A 14,482-nucleotide genomic window follows, 5' to 3' on the forward strand; every position below is an offset into this window, starting at 1 on the left:
TGTCTTTAACACCTTCAAAATATTATTTAATTTATTTAGCTGTTATGCACACTGGTGGTTGTTTGTAATATGAATTCTATAAAGATAGGGATCTTTCTTTTGTTCAGCAGTGTATTCCAGATGCCTAGAACAGTGTCTGTCACATTGTTAGTGTTCAAAAAAAAAAAAAAATTAAGTGAATGAATACTAGCAACAGAATTTTGGGGGAAAAGGAATATGTAACCATGGAGTTCTGCATTAATGTATATGCAACCTTTCCTTTCACATTCATCTCATAGCTTCATGGCCCTGGGAGCCTTTTATGATTCAGCTTTATTGTTGGTAATGCAGGCACCAACTCCACTAGCAATGGGAATATGAACCAAGGCAGTTGTGTTTGGAAAATGAGAGGGTATAGAGGATACGGATGTAAAGGAGAATTCAGTATATGTGTATTTTTGCAGTAGGTACATGCTTATAAGCATTGCTTTAAAAAATAACAAAAACACTTTTTTTTACATTTACCGACATGTTTACCATTTCTAGCACCCTTCATTCCTTTTTATAGATCCAGATTTGCATCTGATATCATTTTTCTTCTGCCTGAAGAACTTCCTCTAACATTTTTTTAAAAAGATTTTATTTATTTATTTGTCAGAGAGAGAGAAAGAGAGAGAGAGCACAAGCAGGGTGAGCAGCAGGCAGAGAGAAAAGCAGGCTCCCCACTGGGCAAGGAGCCCAATGTGAGACTCGATCCCATGGACCCTGGGATCATGACCTGAGCCGAAAGCGGACTCTTACCCAACTGAGCCACCCAGACACCCCTCATCTAACATTTCTTGTAGTGCATGTCGCTCAGATTTTTTTTGTCTCGAAATGTCCTTTTTTTTTTTTTTTAACCTTTTCACTGAAACACATTTTCACTGGGTATTATATTCTGGGTTGATTTTATTTTTCTTTCATTACTTTAAGATGCTTTTCAGTTCTCTTAAGGCTTACATAATTTCAAATGAGAAATCTGTTGTAAGTCTTACTGTTATTCCTCTGTACATAATCTAGCTGCATCTCAAATTTTATCTTTATTGCAAGTGTTCAGTAATTTCCTTATAATGTGCATTAATGTATGTATGTGTGTTTTAACATTTATTCTGCTTGGGTTTGGTTGAGCTTCTTGGATCTGTAGGTATATACTTTTTATCAAATGTGAAAAATTTGTGGTCATTTCTTTCGAATATTTTTTTTCTATTTCCTCCCCCCCCCCTTTATCCCCTGGGATCCAATTACATGTTCATTAGAGCTCTTGCTATTGTTCCATAAGCCACTAGAGCTATGTCCATTTTATCAATTGTTTTTCTCTCTGTGCTTCATTTTGGATAATTTCTAATGCTTTGTCTGCAACCATTATTTTATCTTTGTAGTGTCTAATCTATTGTATTTTTAATTTCAGGATTATATTTTTATCTCTACAATTCTATTTGGGTCTTTTTTGTATTGTTCACTTCTCTCCTCATTTTGTTCATGTTCTGTTTCATATCTTTGATCATTCTTATAATAGTTGTTTTAAGGTCCTTGTGTGCTGATTATTTCATTTCTGTATTTGTTTTATTGATTTTATTTTTATTTTTTTAAAGATTTATATATTTATTTTGGAGAGAGAGAGTGGAGAGGGGAGGAGCAGTGGGAGAATATCAAGCAGACTCCCCACTGAGCACGAAGCCCACCGCAGCTCAATCTCATAACCCTGAGATCGTGACCTGAGCCAAAACCAAGCGTCAGATGCTTAACTGACTGAGCCACCAGGTGCCCCAGTAGATTTTTTTTATTGGTGGGAGCACAAAGTATTCCCAGCCCCATGTGAGCTCCAGGAATTGTTCAGCTACTGCCTACCAGTGGTTGTCTTCCATTTCAAATAGTTTCTTCTCATTCATGCCTAGTTCAGTACTCAGAAAAGGGCTGAGGAGCTACCCTGCAGATTTCCAAAGCCCTCGCTTTGTATCTCCCTCTTCTTCATTCCTCTGCCTCACAAATTCTATCTGCTTTGACTTCCCCAAACTCCAATCTATTGTCCTTACCTCAGCAAGACTTAGACTATGTTTGGGTTTCCTTCCTGGGACATAGCCAGGAAACTGCCTCCAGGCAGTAACTTTGGGTCAATTTTTTATATTTCATTTTATATATTTTATATATGTCACGTCACTTGTTTTCCAAAGTTCTATATCTGCTATCCAGTGTCTGAAAAGAGCAGTTTCATGTATTTTGTCTAGTTTTCAAATCGTTTACAGTAGGAAGGCAATTCCTATAGCAGTTAATTCTTCATGAAGCAGAAATCCTACCAACTGCACAACTTTTTCAAAGACAGTAATTGTAGGACTAGTTTTTCAGAAGCCAGAAATAATGTATAGAAGAATAAGGAGGGATTTTATGGAAAGACATGGGGCCATTCAAAGTCGTGAACTGGTAATAGACTGTCTTACATTTGGCAACAATGTAGGTAATGCATCGCCTATTTTCCTGATCCTAATCACTGGGCAGGACTCTGTAATCTGTCAAATAAATTGTAAGCCCCACTATGTGTAGTGTTGGGTCTCCTACTACCTGTGGCCTAGACAGTTTACTTCTAGAGATTGGGGAGGGGGGCAAGGGTTGCTCTTGGAGGAGCCTAGCAGATCTTTCTCTTTGTGCCTTAGATTCTGTATCTATCTTGTTGTTAAATCCCTCACCGTTACCCTCCACCTACTAGAAGTCAGTAGCATCCTTTCTCAGTTTTGACAACCATGATATCTCCAGACATTGCCAAATATCCTCTGGAGGTACAAAATTGCTTCACTTGAGAACTACTGGTATAGAGACACCACTATGTTCCATACTCCAGGGAAGTCCTAGAAGTTAAGCTCAGGGAACTAAACATGAGGAAACTCAGCAGGCCATTTGGTATCTTCTTGGGAGAGGTCAGTTTAGAGAGTTTGCCCCATGTAGAGTGGACAGTGGGTGGATATTGACCTTGGAATGTAAGCTCCTGTGTTCAAATGCAGCCTCTACAGATGTGAAACCAGGTTCTTTACTCTGCCCCTCAATTTCCTTATTTAAAAATGAGGAATGGTGTTGTTTACCTCACATGACATTGTTGTAGTAAGAATGAATGGGGTTTTATACACACACACACACACACACACACACACACATACACTGATGTGTACTTCTGTATGATGCAAGGATAAAGTAGCATGGAGTTAATAAGGGTTCAGATATAAGGGTTTTGATTTGCCAGTATGATTAAAAGGGCAATATAGGAAAAATAAATCTTTCAGTCCATCATATAGAATAGCTTCCCTGTGGGTTACAGTATTAGAAGACACTATAGGGGATGTCTAAGCTTAAAGAGAGGAAAAGGAAAAAAAAATAGTCTTTGTAGCAATAAAATTTCAACCAAAGTAGGAGGCAAATAGCCGTGTTTGTATATTTAGTTCTTAATTTTGCATTCAGTAATTGGACAGTCTGTACAAGAATTTAAATGTCTTGGTGGGAGATAGTGGCTTTTAGTTCTCTTGGGATTTCATTGTAATGAACCTGGTAAATAATTCAGGAACATATGAGAGGCCAATGAATGGGCAACACCTGGTGCTATATTGTTTATGCCTAAGCATGCAGAATCCAAAGATGGCATTCTACACCTGTCTCCATTGTTCTGGCTTAAACACAAGTTCTATGTTCAGTGGCTATTGAAATAATAATAACTGATATTTTTTCCTGTTCTAATTTCCCTCCACAATAAAAGAAAACTGTGCTAAGCTGTTTCAGAAGCACAAAACAGAAGTGGCACCCTCTTTCAAGTTCCCATTTGTAAATTTCTAATCTGTTTTCTCTTCAAGAGATAGATTGCTTTAAAGAATTAGGAACATGTCTACCTTTTCTGTTGAGGCTAATCTGGGCCTTTTTACATTTCTACTTTTGTTCTGTAAATTGAGCTTCTTTTTAGATCACAGTATTCATATTGCAAGCATCTTCTAAGAGAAATAACGCTGTCCTCTGGCCACTCATTCACACGGTGGGAATTCCTAGAGCTCCTCTGTTTCTCTCCCTATTACCTGAGTAGACTATCCCACTTCTAGGAGTCTACAAGTTTGAAAACAAACAAAAACCTTTTGGCGAAGGGTTTCTGTATCATTCTGAGACCACCCCCCCAACCCCCCCCCGCCCCCGCTGCCTGAACATAGACTGTTCTTCCACTCACTGAGTGAACAAGAACTCCAATGACTGAAAGACATTTCATGCAGACAGCATGGGTCACCCAAGGCCACTGCCACTCAGGATCAGACAGGGCTTAAGCCATGAGTTACATGGAAAGATCTTGCAAGGACAGGGGATTTCCCAGTAGGGAAGAAAGGAACATGGGCCTTACATATTTAAACTAAAGGTCTTATAGGCTGGGCCAAAAAGGATCTGAAAAGAGACTGTTGAACTTTATATCTATAAATTGTTAAATGAGCTTTGTCTTTGTTTTAAAAATGGTTTTATTATAGAGGCTTAAAAATATATTTATTTAAATATATGGTAAGCCATTGTTATATGTAATAAAGTACATATATAAAATAAAAATATAACTGTATAATTGAAATGTATAAAACAATATTCTTAAACCTCTGTAATAAACCATTTATATATATGTTATATATTAATAAATAATATATATAATTTGTGTTATATATATTTTTATATATGTATGTGTGTGTATATATACACACACACACACACACATAATTTGTTTGTTAACAGGTTTAATTGCCTTCCTTTCCTTCTGGACCTGTGTGAGAGTACTTGGAGCAGTGACTGCCATCTGGTGGCAAGCCAGAATCATCACCTTGTGTAAACTAATGGTCACAAAGATGCCCACTCTTGACTCCCATGGTATGCACTGCCAGCAGGGCACAAGGAGAGCCTGGAGGGTGTCTGATGAAGGAGCCTAATGAAATAACCCTTCGCTTCCACCTGAACCAGTTGTTCATCCCAGAGTCTGAGCCAAGAGCCAGCTCTAAAATGGTTCCTCTGAAGAGAAGATTTGAATTGTTCTTGTGTTTTAGTCTAAGATCTGCTGGTTAATGACCAGCAGGTAACGAAGACCGTGAATAAGTGCACACCAAAAGGGGCACGTGATGACATGGAGCCTGAAATAAACTGTTCCGAATTGTGTGACAGTATTCCTGGCCAGGAGCTGGATCGGAGTCCTCTTCATGATCTCTGCAGGACAATTGTGAGTGAACAGCCATGGGGTGTCAGGGTTGCTCAGATATACATGTTGTTGTTGTTGTTATTGTTATTGTTAGTGGTGGTGGTGCAGTGGTAGTGGTGAGGAGGAGGAGGAGGAGGAGGAGGAAAAGGGGAGGGGGAGGGGGAAGGGGGAGGGGGAGGAAATGCTCATGCAGGCCACATATTACCCAGCTTTGGGGATGATGGGGCAGTTTGTGTTTGATCTATAAAAGAGCCTTCATTCCTAACAGCTCTTTATTCTGTTCTCAGACCTCTTCCCACTATAGCAGTAAGACCATTTCTTCATTATCTCCTGTCCTTCTGGGTGTTGTGTGGACCTTTCTCAGCTGTGGACTTCTTCTCATAGTCTTCTTTCTTGGCTTCACAATTCGCTGCAGGAATAACAGGTAAGCAGTCCCATACCTAGTGTCTCATCTTCTATCGCCTGAATCATGAAACCCAGAGTGTTACTATCCTTTTGACATCATGAACTATTAGGAGGTATCACTAAAACTTATCTCCTACTGTGGCATTAAGCTATGTGAGAAGTTACCCTGACATCGTCCTGGCCTTGCAGTACAGTTTCCTCTTGAGGAAAAACAATCTAGTCCAGTATTGTGGTAACTACTACAAGGATATCCAAGAGAATGAAGGAAAGGTATGATCCTTCTGAGAAAATGAGGTATTTGGGGGGTTTTGTTTGTTTGTTTTTTTAAATTAGTTTAAGGGTAAAATTTAGTGATTCATAAGTTGCATACGACACCCAGTGCTCATCACAACAAGCACCCTCCTTAATGCCCACCCCCCATTTACCCCATCCCCTCACTCACCTCCCCTCCAGCAACCCTCAGTTTGTTTCCTAAAGAGTCTCTTAGGGTTTGCGTCCATCTCTCTCTGTTTTCACCATAGAAAATGAGGTATTTGTATTAAAAACAGAGAGCATGTAGAGAAGTATTCCAAAGCAACATTAGAGTCTACGGCCGATACAGTTTGGAAGCAGCATAAGTGGGCTAAGGTTTCTGAAAAAATAGTGAGGCCCTACTATCCTGTTGTTCTGTTAGATAAGTTCTAGCTGGTTAGAAAGTCACTGGCTTGGGATGCCTGGGTGGCTCAGTCATTTAAGCATCTGCCTTTGGCTCAGGTCATGATTTCAGGGTCCTGGGATAGAGCCCTGCATCGGGCTCCCTGCTCAGCGGGGTCTGCTTCTCCCTTTCCCTCTGCCTCTCCCCCAGCTCATGCTCTCTCTCGTGCACACTCTCTCTTAAATCAATAAAATCTTTAAAAAAAAAAAAAAAAAAAAAAGGAAAGAAAAGAAAGTTACTGTCTCCTCAGGGTAAGGATCCATGGCTCCCAGGGCTGGCAAAAGAAACTAAATGAAGACTTTTTTCTGAAGCAACTTGCAAAATTCTGCCTTCACTGCTATTGGATCCTTCCCTCAGGACCCACCCCATCTCTCCCACACCAACACTCTTTACCATCATCCTGCCCCTACTGCCCCAGCCTGCCACCTGAGAAGCCCTGCTGCAGCTCTCTCTTTGTGGCCCACAGCTGAATTCTAGATGGAGCCCACATCAGATTTCAACAACTCCCTCAGAGAGGTCAAAATTGCCTGGCCCCACCCCAACCTTATACTTTGTGATGATCACCTGTGCTCCACCACCTGGGTTTGGCACTCAGATGAGGGTCAGTCAGTTGGATTTGTCAGCAGGTATTTTGGGGCACTGTTGGCCATTTGAGGCATAGAGAACATGGAATTGTTCAATAGCAGTGACTTGAACTGCTGTGTCAACCTCAGCGTGGCCGTGACGCATGGCAGTCAAACCTTAGTATACCTCTGATGCTGTCACAGCCACTTTTCATTCTGTTCCTCAAATTCACCAAGCCTACTCCCATCTCAAGGCCTTTTATTTACTATCCTCATATGTTCCCACTGCCTGACAGTCTTCCCGTGGCTGGTTCCTTCTCATCTTATAGGTTTTGGCTCAGATGTTACCTCTTTGGGGAAACCTTCCCTGATCATTCTATCCAGAGTAGCCTGTCTACAGAATGGCCACCCAGCCCCAGTATCTCATTCCATATATTATCACCCTATTTTATTTTCTTCATAGCAATTATAACTCTCTGATATTACCATATTTATTGATTTGCCTGTTTATTGTCTGTATCTCCCATCAAAATGTACAGTCTTTGAACACAGGGACTTTGTCTGTCATGCTCACCACTGTCTCCAGCATTTAGAAAAGACTGTGGGACATAATAGGTACCCAGTAAATATATTTTCAGTGACCCTGGGAAGAAGGATATTTACATCCCAATGGTAGCTGCTGCCAAGAGAATGACTGGGAAAATCATGTATTTCAAAGTTAGAGAACTATGGAGTACAATCTTTTCAGCTGCAACACATTTCTATAGTGCAAATTAATACCCAATTGGCAAATAAGAAGATAATATAATTGGTTCATATGTAATTTTCCCCCAGCACATCAGTGGTTTAAAGCATTCAGAGGCAAGCCTTCCTACAGTTAAAGAAGGAAGCCTTAAGCTAAGAATATTGCACTACTGTGGCAGTGCAAGTAGTAGCTGGTATAATGGCTTCAAGAACTGGTGTACCTCCTATGTTATGAAGTAGAGAAGATATTTCCCATGTGTTTAAAAACAATTGATTGTTGAAGAAGTCACAGATCCAGAGCAGATTTTTAATTTGGATGACAGTGTTATCTGTTGGAAGTGAATGCCCTCAAGTACCTACATCTTGCAGATTTAAGGCTGCAAAAATCAATTGTGACCTGAGTACAAATGGTGGTAATTGACATTTGCTGAGTGCTCAGTTTTTTAATTGGATAATCATTATTTTTATTAGTAGTTTGGTTACAACATTAAATATGTTTCAATTCTATGGCCCCATACTATTTTCCCCATAACCCATTATTTTTATACACAAATTTGTAGAATGCAAGGTTTTTAAAGCATTTATATATCCTGTTAGAACAGGAACACTTGCAAACAGTGTTATAGTAGAAACACCTATGTTTCTTTCATTCCGTTAAAGATTTTGCTGCCTGTCTTGCTTGCAGTGGGAGCATGACTTGGCATAAAGAATAAAATAATAAGAGGCACTGTGAATAAAAACACATTTTGCAATTAAGTAGCTTACAAGTTCAGACAAGGAAAGATACAATAACCCAGTTTCAAAGTGCTTTCTTAAATAACAAACTTTGAAGGTTCAGCATCACAGATGGTTCATTTAATTTCAGTTCTTTGGTCTCTAAATTTATGATTATGTGTGTGTGTGTGTGTGTGTGTGTGTGTGTGTAGCACCACAGGAAGAAAAATATTTTAATAAAATATAAATATTATAGTAATGTTCAAGTTCAGTTGCAGATACGGCATTTTTGATAAAATTTTAAAATGTAGTCTATAAGAGAAAATCAGTGAAGATAAAGAAGACCTGAGCAGCGCTATCAACCAACTTGACCTAATTGACATTTATATAATTCTACACCCAACACCAGCAGAATACACATTCTCTTCAAGTACACATGGAACATTTACCAAGATAGATCATATTCTGGGTCATAGAAAAAGTCTCATTAAATTTAAAAGGATTCATTTCATACAGAGTATGGTCCCTGACTACAATAGAATTAAATTAGAAATCCATAACAGAAAGAACTCTGGAAAATTTTGAAATATTTGGAAACTAAATAGAACACTTTAAAATAACTCATGGTCAAAGAAGAAATCAAAAGAGAAACTAGAAAGTATTTTCAACTGAATGAAAATGAAAATATAACATATCAAAATTTGTTAGATGCCATTAAAGCAGTACCCCATATTAGAAAAGGAGAAAGATCTACTTTATGAAACAACAAAAAAGAGCAACTTGAGTCCCAAAATAAGCAGAAGAAAGGAAATAATAAAGATGAAAGTGGAACTTGATGAAATAGAACAACAACAACAAAATCAGAAACAAACCATGAAACCAAAGTTCTTTATTAAGATCAATAAAATTGACCAACCTCTACTTCAAATGATCGGGGGTGGGGGCAGTAGAATATATAATTACCCAAATAAGGAAAGAGAGGTGACATCACCCAAGATTCTACAGGTATTAGAAGGATAATAAGGTAACGTTAAGAACAACTCTAGCAGGCAGTCCCTAACATGTTCTGCATTAATTCCAACCTCCTGATAGTCACATTCATGGGAAATCCCCTCTCTTTGAATATGGGCTGGAATTACTGACATGCTTATTAATGTGATATCACTTTTAGGATAAGGTTACAAAAAGACTGTGGCTTCCTTCTTGGATCTCTCTCACTCTTTCACTTGCTCACTCTGAGGGAGGCCACCTTCTTGTTGTGAGCTGCCCTGTGGAGAGGCCCACACAGCGAACAACTGATTTCTAGTCTGCATCCAGCAAGGACTGAGGCTTACTAACAGCCATGTCAATGAACTTAAAAACAGATCTTCTGAGGCCTGCTAATAGCAATGAGGTCGGAAGCAGATTTTACCCCAGTTGAGCCTTGGAGGACTGCAGAAATGCTGGCCCCTTGATTGCATCCTTGTGCAAGATCCTGAGCTAGAGGCTCCCAGCTGATCTGTGCCTGTGTTTTTGAAGAAATGTCACCAGTTTTAAAGAACATCTTCTGAAACACTGAAAATCATGGAGCATTCCCTAATTAATTCTATGAGGACAGCATTACCCTGGTATCAAAACCTAATAAAGACATTAGAAGGAAAAAAACTCTATAATAGCCCTCATGACCACAGATCCAAAATTCCAAAGAAGATTTTAACAAATTGAGTCCAACCAAATATCAAAAGGATAATCATGACAAAGTGAGATTTATCCCAGGAATGAAAGGTTGAATTAACATCCAAAGATTAATCATTTAATTCACCCTATTTACCAACTTAAAATAATGATCATCTTTCTAGAAAGAGAAAAAGCATTTTGACAAGATTCAACATCCATTCCTGATAAAATATCAACAAACTAGCAATGGAAGAGAACTGCTTGAACCTAACAAAGTGCATCTGTGAAAAAAAAAACTATAGCCAACACCAATTTTTAGTGGTAAAAGACTGATTACTTTCCCATTAAGATCAGAAACAAGACAAGATGTGTGCTCTCACTGCTTTTATTCAACGATGGAGATTTTAGTCAGTGCAATAAGATAAGAAAAAGAAATAGAAGGCACCTGGTTTAGAAAGGAAGAATTAAAATGGCTTTACCCTCTGGTGACCAGATTGTGTATGTAGAAAATTCAATAGAATCTATTTTTAAAGAACTAGAACTAATAAATGAGTTTAGAAATGTTGAATTATACAAGATCAAGGTATAAAACTCAACTGTATTTATAAATACTGAAAACAGACAACTGAAAAGTGAACTTAAATGCATTGTCATTTACAGTACCATCAAATATATGAAATATTTAGGGATAAATATAACAATGCGAAATACTTGTACACTAAATAAAAGCTACAAAACATTGCTAATCTAACAAATATTGTGAAATACTTACATGCTGAAAACTATAAAACTGCTGAGAGAAATTAAATCCTAAATAAATGGAGAAATACTGTATTCATGGGTTGGAAGACTCAGTATTGTCAATTCTTTCTTAATTGATCTATAGACTAAGCCCAATTACCATCACAATTCTAGCTTACTTTTTTTAAAGATTTTATTTATTTATTTAAGATTTTATTTATTTGTTTATTTGAGAGTGAGAGAGCACAAGCAGGGGGAGCAACAGAGGGAGAAGGAGAAACAGGCTCCCCACTGAGCCGGGAGCCCAACGTGGGGCTCTATCCCAGGACCCTGAGATCATGACGTGAGCCGAAGGCAGACACTTAACTGACTGACCAGTCAGGCACCGCTAGGGAAATGCAAATTCAAACCACAATTAAATGCCACTATACACTTATTACAATGGCTACAGTTTTTAAAAACTGACTAAGTCAAGTGTTGGTAAACACTGCTATGTGGCACAATCACTTTGGAAAACAGTCTGGCAGTTTCTTTAAAAGCTCACACACACCTACCCTACGATCCAACCATTTCGCCCTCAAGAAAAAATAAAACTATATGTCTGTACAAAGACTTATACACCAATGTTCATATCACTTTATTTTAATAGCCAAAGATTGGAAATAGAACAAATATCCATCAACAGATGAATGAATAAACAAGTTGTGGTGTATCCATACAATAAAATACTACTCAGCATTAAAAAGAATGAATTATTGATACTTGGGACAACATGGATGACTCTCAAAGTAATTAATGCTGTGTAAAAGAAGCCAGGCAAAAAAAGTTGCATACTATATGATTCCAGTTATACAAAGTTCTAGAAAATTAATCTGTTGTTAACTAATCTGTAGTGACAGAAATCAGATGAGTGGTTGCCTGCAGGTGGGTGGGGGGTGGCAGAAGAGCAAAAAGGTGGGATTACAAAGGGACATGTGGAAACTTTTGGGGGTGATGGATATGTTCATTACCTTGATTGTGGCATTTCATAGATATTTACATATATCAAAGCTTACCAAATCATGTACCTTAATTATATGCAGTTTATTGCATGGCAGTTATATTCAATAAAGCTATTTCAAAATGTAGTCTACAAACATTCTTATTTTTCTGAGAAGGTTCCCATGAAGGGAAAAAAGTATACCATATCTGGTGTCCTTCTTCAAAGGGCCCTGCTAGGTGACCTGAAACCCACCTGGTAACTGTGTTAGATATTAATCACTATTATGGGAGAATGCATTATTTTTTTTTCTAGATTCCTCTTACAATTTAATAATCACTTAACTTGGAGCAAAGCAGGTGCTTCAGACCCAAAACTTCTCCTGGTGCCTCCTATGTAATGTATAAAATAAGGGCAATGTCCTAAGTTCTGTATGAAGCTAAAGTTGTTCATTAAAGAACTTTTATTCTAAGAACTTATCTCACTGTCGCTTGTGATAATGAGAATAGATACTAGTTGTTATTTACATGTTGTTATTTCTCAGAATGAAAGTGGCATTTGCACAATAATCCCCAGTATCCTGTATTTTACTGCCTGGGAAATCAAGAAATTTGAATAATAAGAATTGTGTAGGAATGAACTTTTGCTCTGCTTGCAGGTTAACAAGTTAACCTGTTATTATCTTATAGATGCTAGCAAAAGACTTGAGACTCGGGCTCAGAGACAAAGTACTTCATTATTCATGGCAAAAGCAGTAGTCACAGCTTTATATTGCATTTGTGCTGGTTACCATGCCCCCAAGTCCCCATGAGGATGATGCAGGACCCACGATGGAGGCTTGAACACATGGGGAGCTGTCACTAAATGAGAGGAATCTGAACCTGAGGAATTCCCCAGTTTTATAGTGAGTCATAACAAGTCTGGTCTTTGTCTGGGGGAGAGATGTTTCCTCAGTAAATATTTGCTGAGCTGAACACCTGTGCTCAGGATTCTGTGTAAAATGTAATTTAAGTGTTTCTGGGAGCTTCAAATGCATCACCTAGGTGGAAAAACATGAGCAAATCCAAAAAATACATTCTGGTTTTTTTAAAAATAGCTTTTCAAAAACTAATGCCTTGCTGCAGGGATAGCTATGTTCTTTTCATATTGATTGTTTCAGGTCTGCCCTCCTTGTGGTTTGTGTAATTGGAGCTGAAGGGAAGGTGACAGAGAAGAAAGGAAAGCAGTTGGCATCTTGTTGGCTATGAGAAAGTTTGCACTAATCTTGGCCCTACAAAGCTTTCTGGTATAATCCTTAGTTTGATGGTTATTGGCCAAGAAGTAAGAGCCAGTCAGTCCTAGAATAAATACCACCCATATAGCTGATTTGGGGATAGGTTTGCAGAGCCTAGGACTGAACTGAGGCAGAGAAAGGAGCGGATCTTACAAGAACTTATCCAAAAAGAAAGCTAAGGTTCATAGTTGGGGGGGAAAATCATATCCATCATCACTTCCAAAGGTTTGAGCATAGAGCCAAAAGTAAGTGGTGTATCATGAGGTCAGAAGCCGTTGGCATTCAGGAATGGTGCTGGAAAAGAGGTGAGAAGCAATAAGGTGACAAGATGTAGGATTTTGAATAGAGATGAGGTTTTCTTGGGTACTGGCTGGGAGATGGAATAGGAATGATTCAGCAAGAAGTTAATGAGGCAGGATCGGGGTTAATGGATAGGAGTGTTTTCTACATGGCCCTCTGATGCTGTTTGTCCATCCTGTAGTCAGACCTAAATCACTATGACCCCTAGATGAAGTTGACACACACCCCTTTTGCATACCCACTGTTAACAGTTAAGCACGTCATTGACCCATCACAGCTTATTAGACTGGAAGGAGGAGAACAGTGTCTCCCTTGGCAGAAAATGAGCTCCTTGACTTTAGGACCACATCTTATTCATCTCTGTATCTCCATTGTGCCTGGACTATACTCCTTGTTTCCTGAATGAACAAATTAAATGGACTATAGACTATGACAATAAAGGTAAGTTCTTAGAAGATGGATGTTCTCATCCTTTAACTTTAATATGGTAGCAATTCTATATAAAATTATGCCATAGGTAAGCAATTGCTTTCCATTGTTCTTCTCTCTCCCTCATGGTGGTTGTCTCTTCAGGAGCCCAAAGAATGACATCCAGAGCCTCAGTTTCCCATTGCTCCTGGTTGTGGCCTTTCATTCTAAATTATCCTTTAAGTCTTATCATACCATTAAAATCTGTTTGCTTTTGATGCCCTGTTGGCCACAGAGTGCTGTATTTTTAGAAGGCCTTCTCATAATTAGGTTCTTACAAATGTGCCTATTACTTTAACAAATACTTATTGAATTAGTCAACAATCTATCAGGTACTATTCTTGGTGTTGGGATTGCATCAAAGAACAAAGTAGCCAGAAAACCCCTTCCCTTATGGACCTTGCTTTCCTGCAGAGGTGAGCAGGCAATAAACAAATCAACTGTCAAATATATTGAATATTAGTGATAAGTGCAGGAAAGAAAAGTAAAACAGGGAAAGTGCATGGGGAATATCAGGGTGGTAGTGCTATTTTAGAGTTTGGTCAGGAAAGAACTCACTGAGAAGGTAACATTTGAGTATAGACTTGAAAGACATAAGAAACAAGTCATGAAGTGAAAACCATTCCGGGCAGAGGGAACAGAATATACAAAGGCCATGAGGAAGGAATGAGGACCAGTGTGGCTGGAACTGAGTAAATGAGGCAAAGAGTAGGAAAAGATGAGGTCAGAGAGGTAAAGG

The 14,482-nt window shown here is 38.6% G+C and overlaps 1 protein-coding gene across 1 annotated transcript in view; it reads left to right on the top strand.

Annotated features, from left to right (window-relative positions):
* GPR156 (G protein-coupled receptor 156) overlaps window positions 1–14,482 on the top strand; it is an 86,880-nt gene that overhangs the window by 25,684 nt on the left and 46,714 nt on the right. The window contains exons 2-3 of the mRNA XM_026494268.4: window positions 4,753–5,227; window positions 5,494–5,630. Coding sequence (XP_026350053.3) covers window positions 5,135–5,227; window positions 5,494–5,630 — 230 coding nt within the window. The 5' untranslated portion in view covers window positions 4,753–5,134. The remainder of the gene's footprint in view (window positions 1–4,752; window positions 5,228–5,493; window positions 5,631–14,482) is intronic.

This window comes from Ursus arctos, unplaced genomic scaffold, assembly GCF_023065955.2.
Source record: "Ursus arctos isolate Adak ecotype North America unplaced genomic scaffold, UrsArc2.0 scaffold_4, whole genome shotgun sequence".
Classification (NCBI taxonomy): Eukaryota; Metazoa; Chordata; class Mammalia; order Carnivora; family Ursidae; genus Ursus; species Ursus arctos.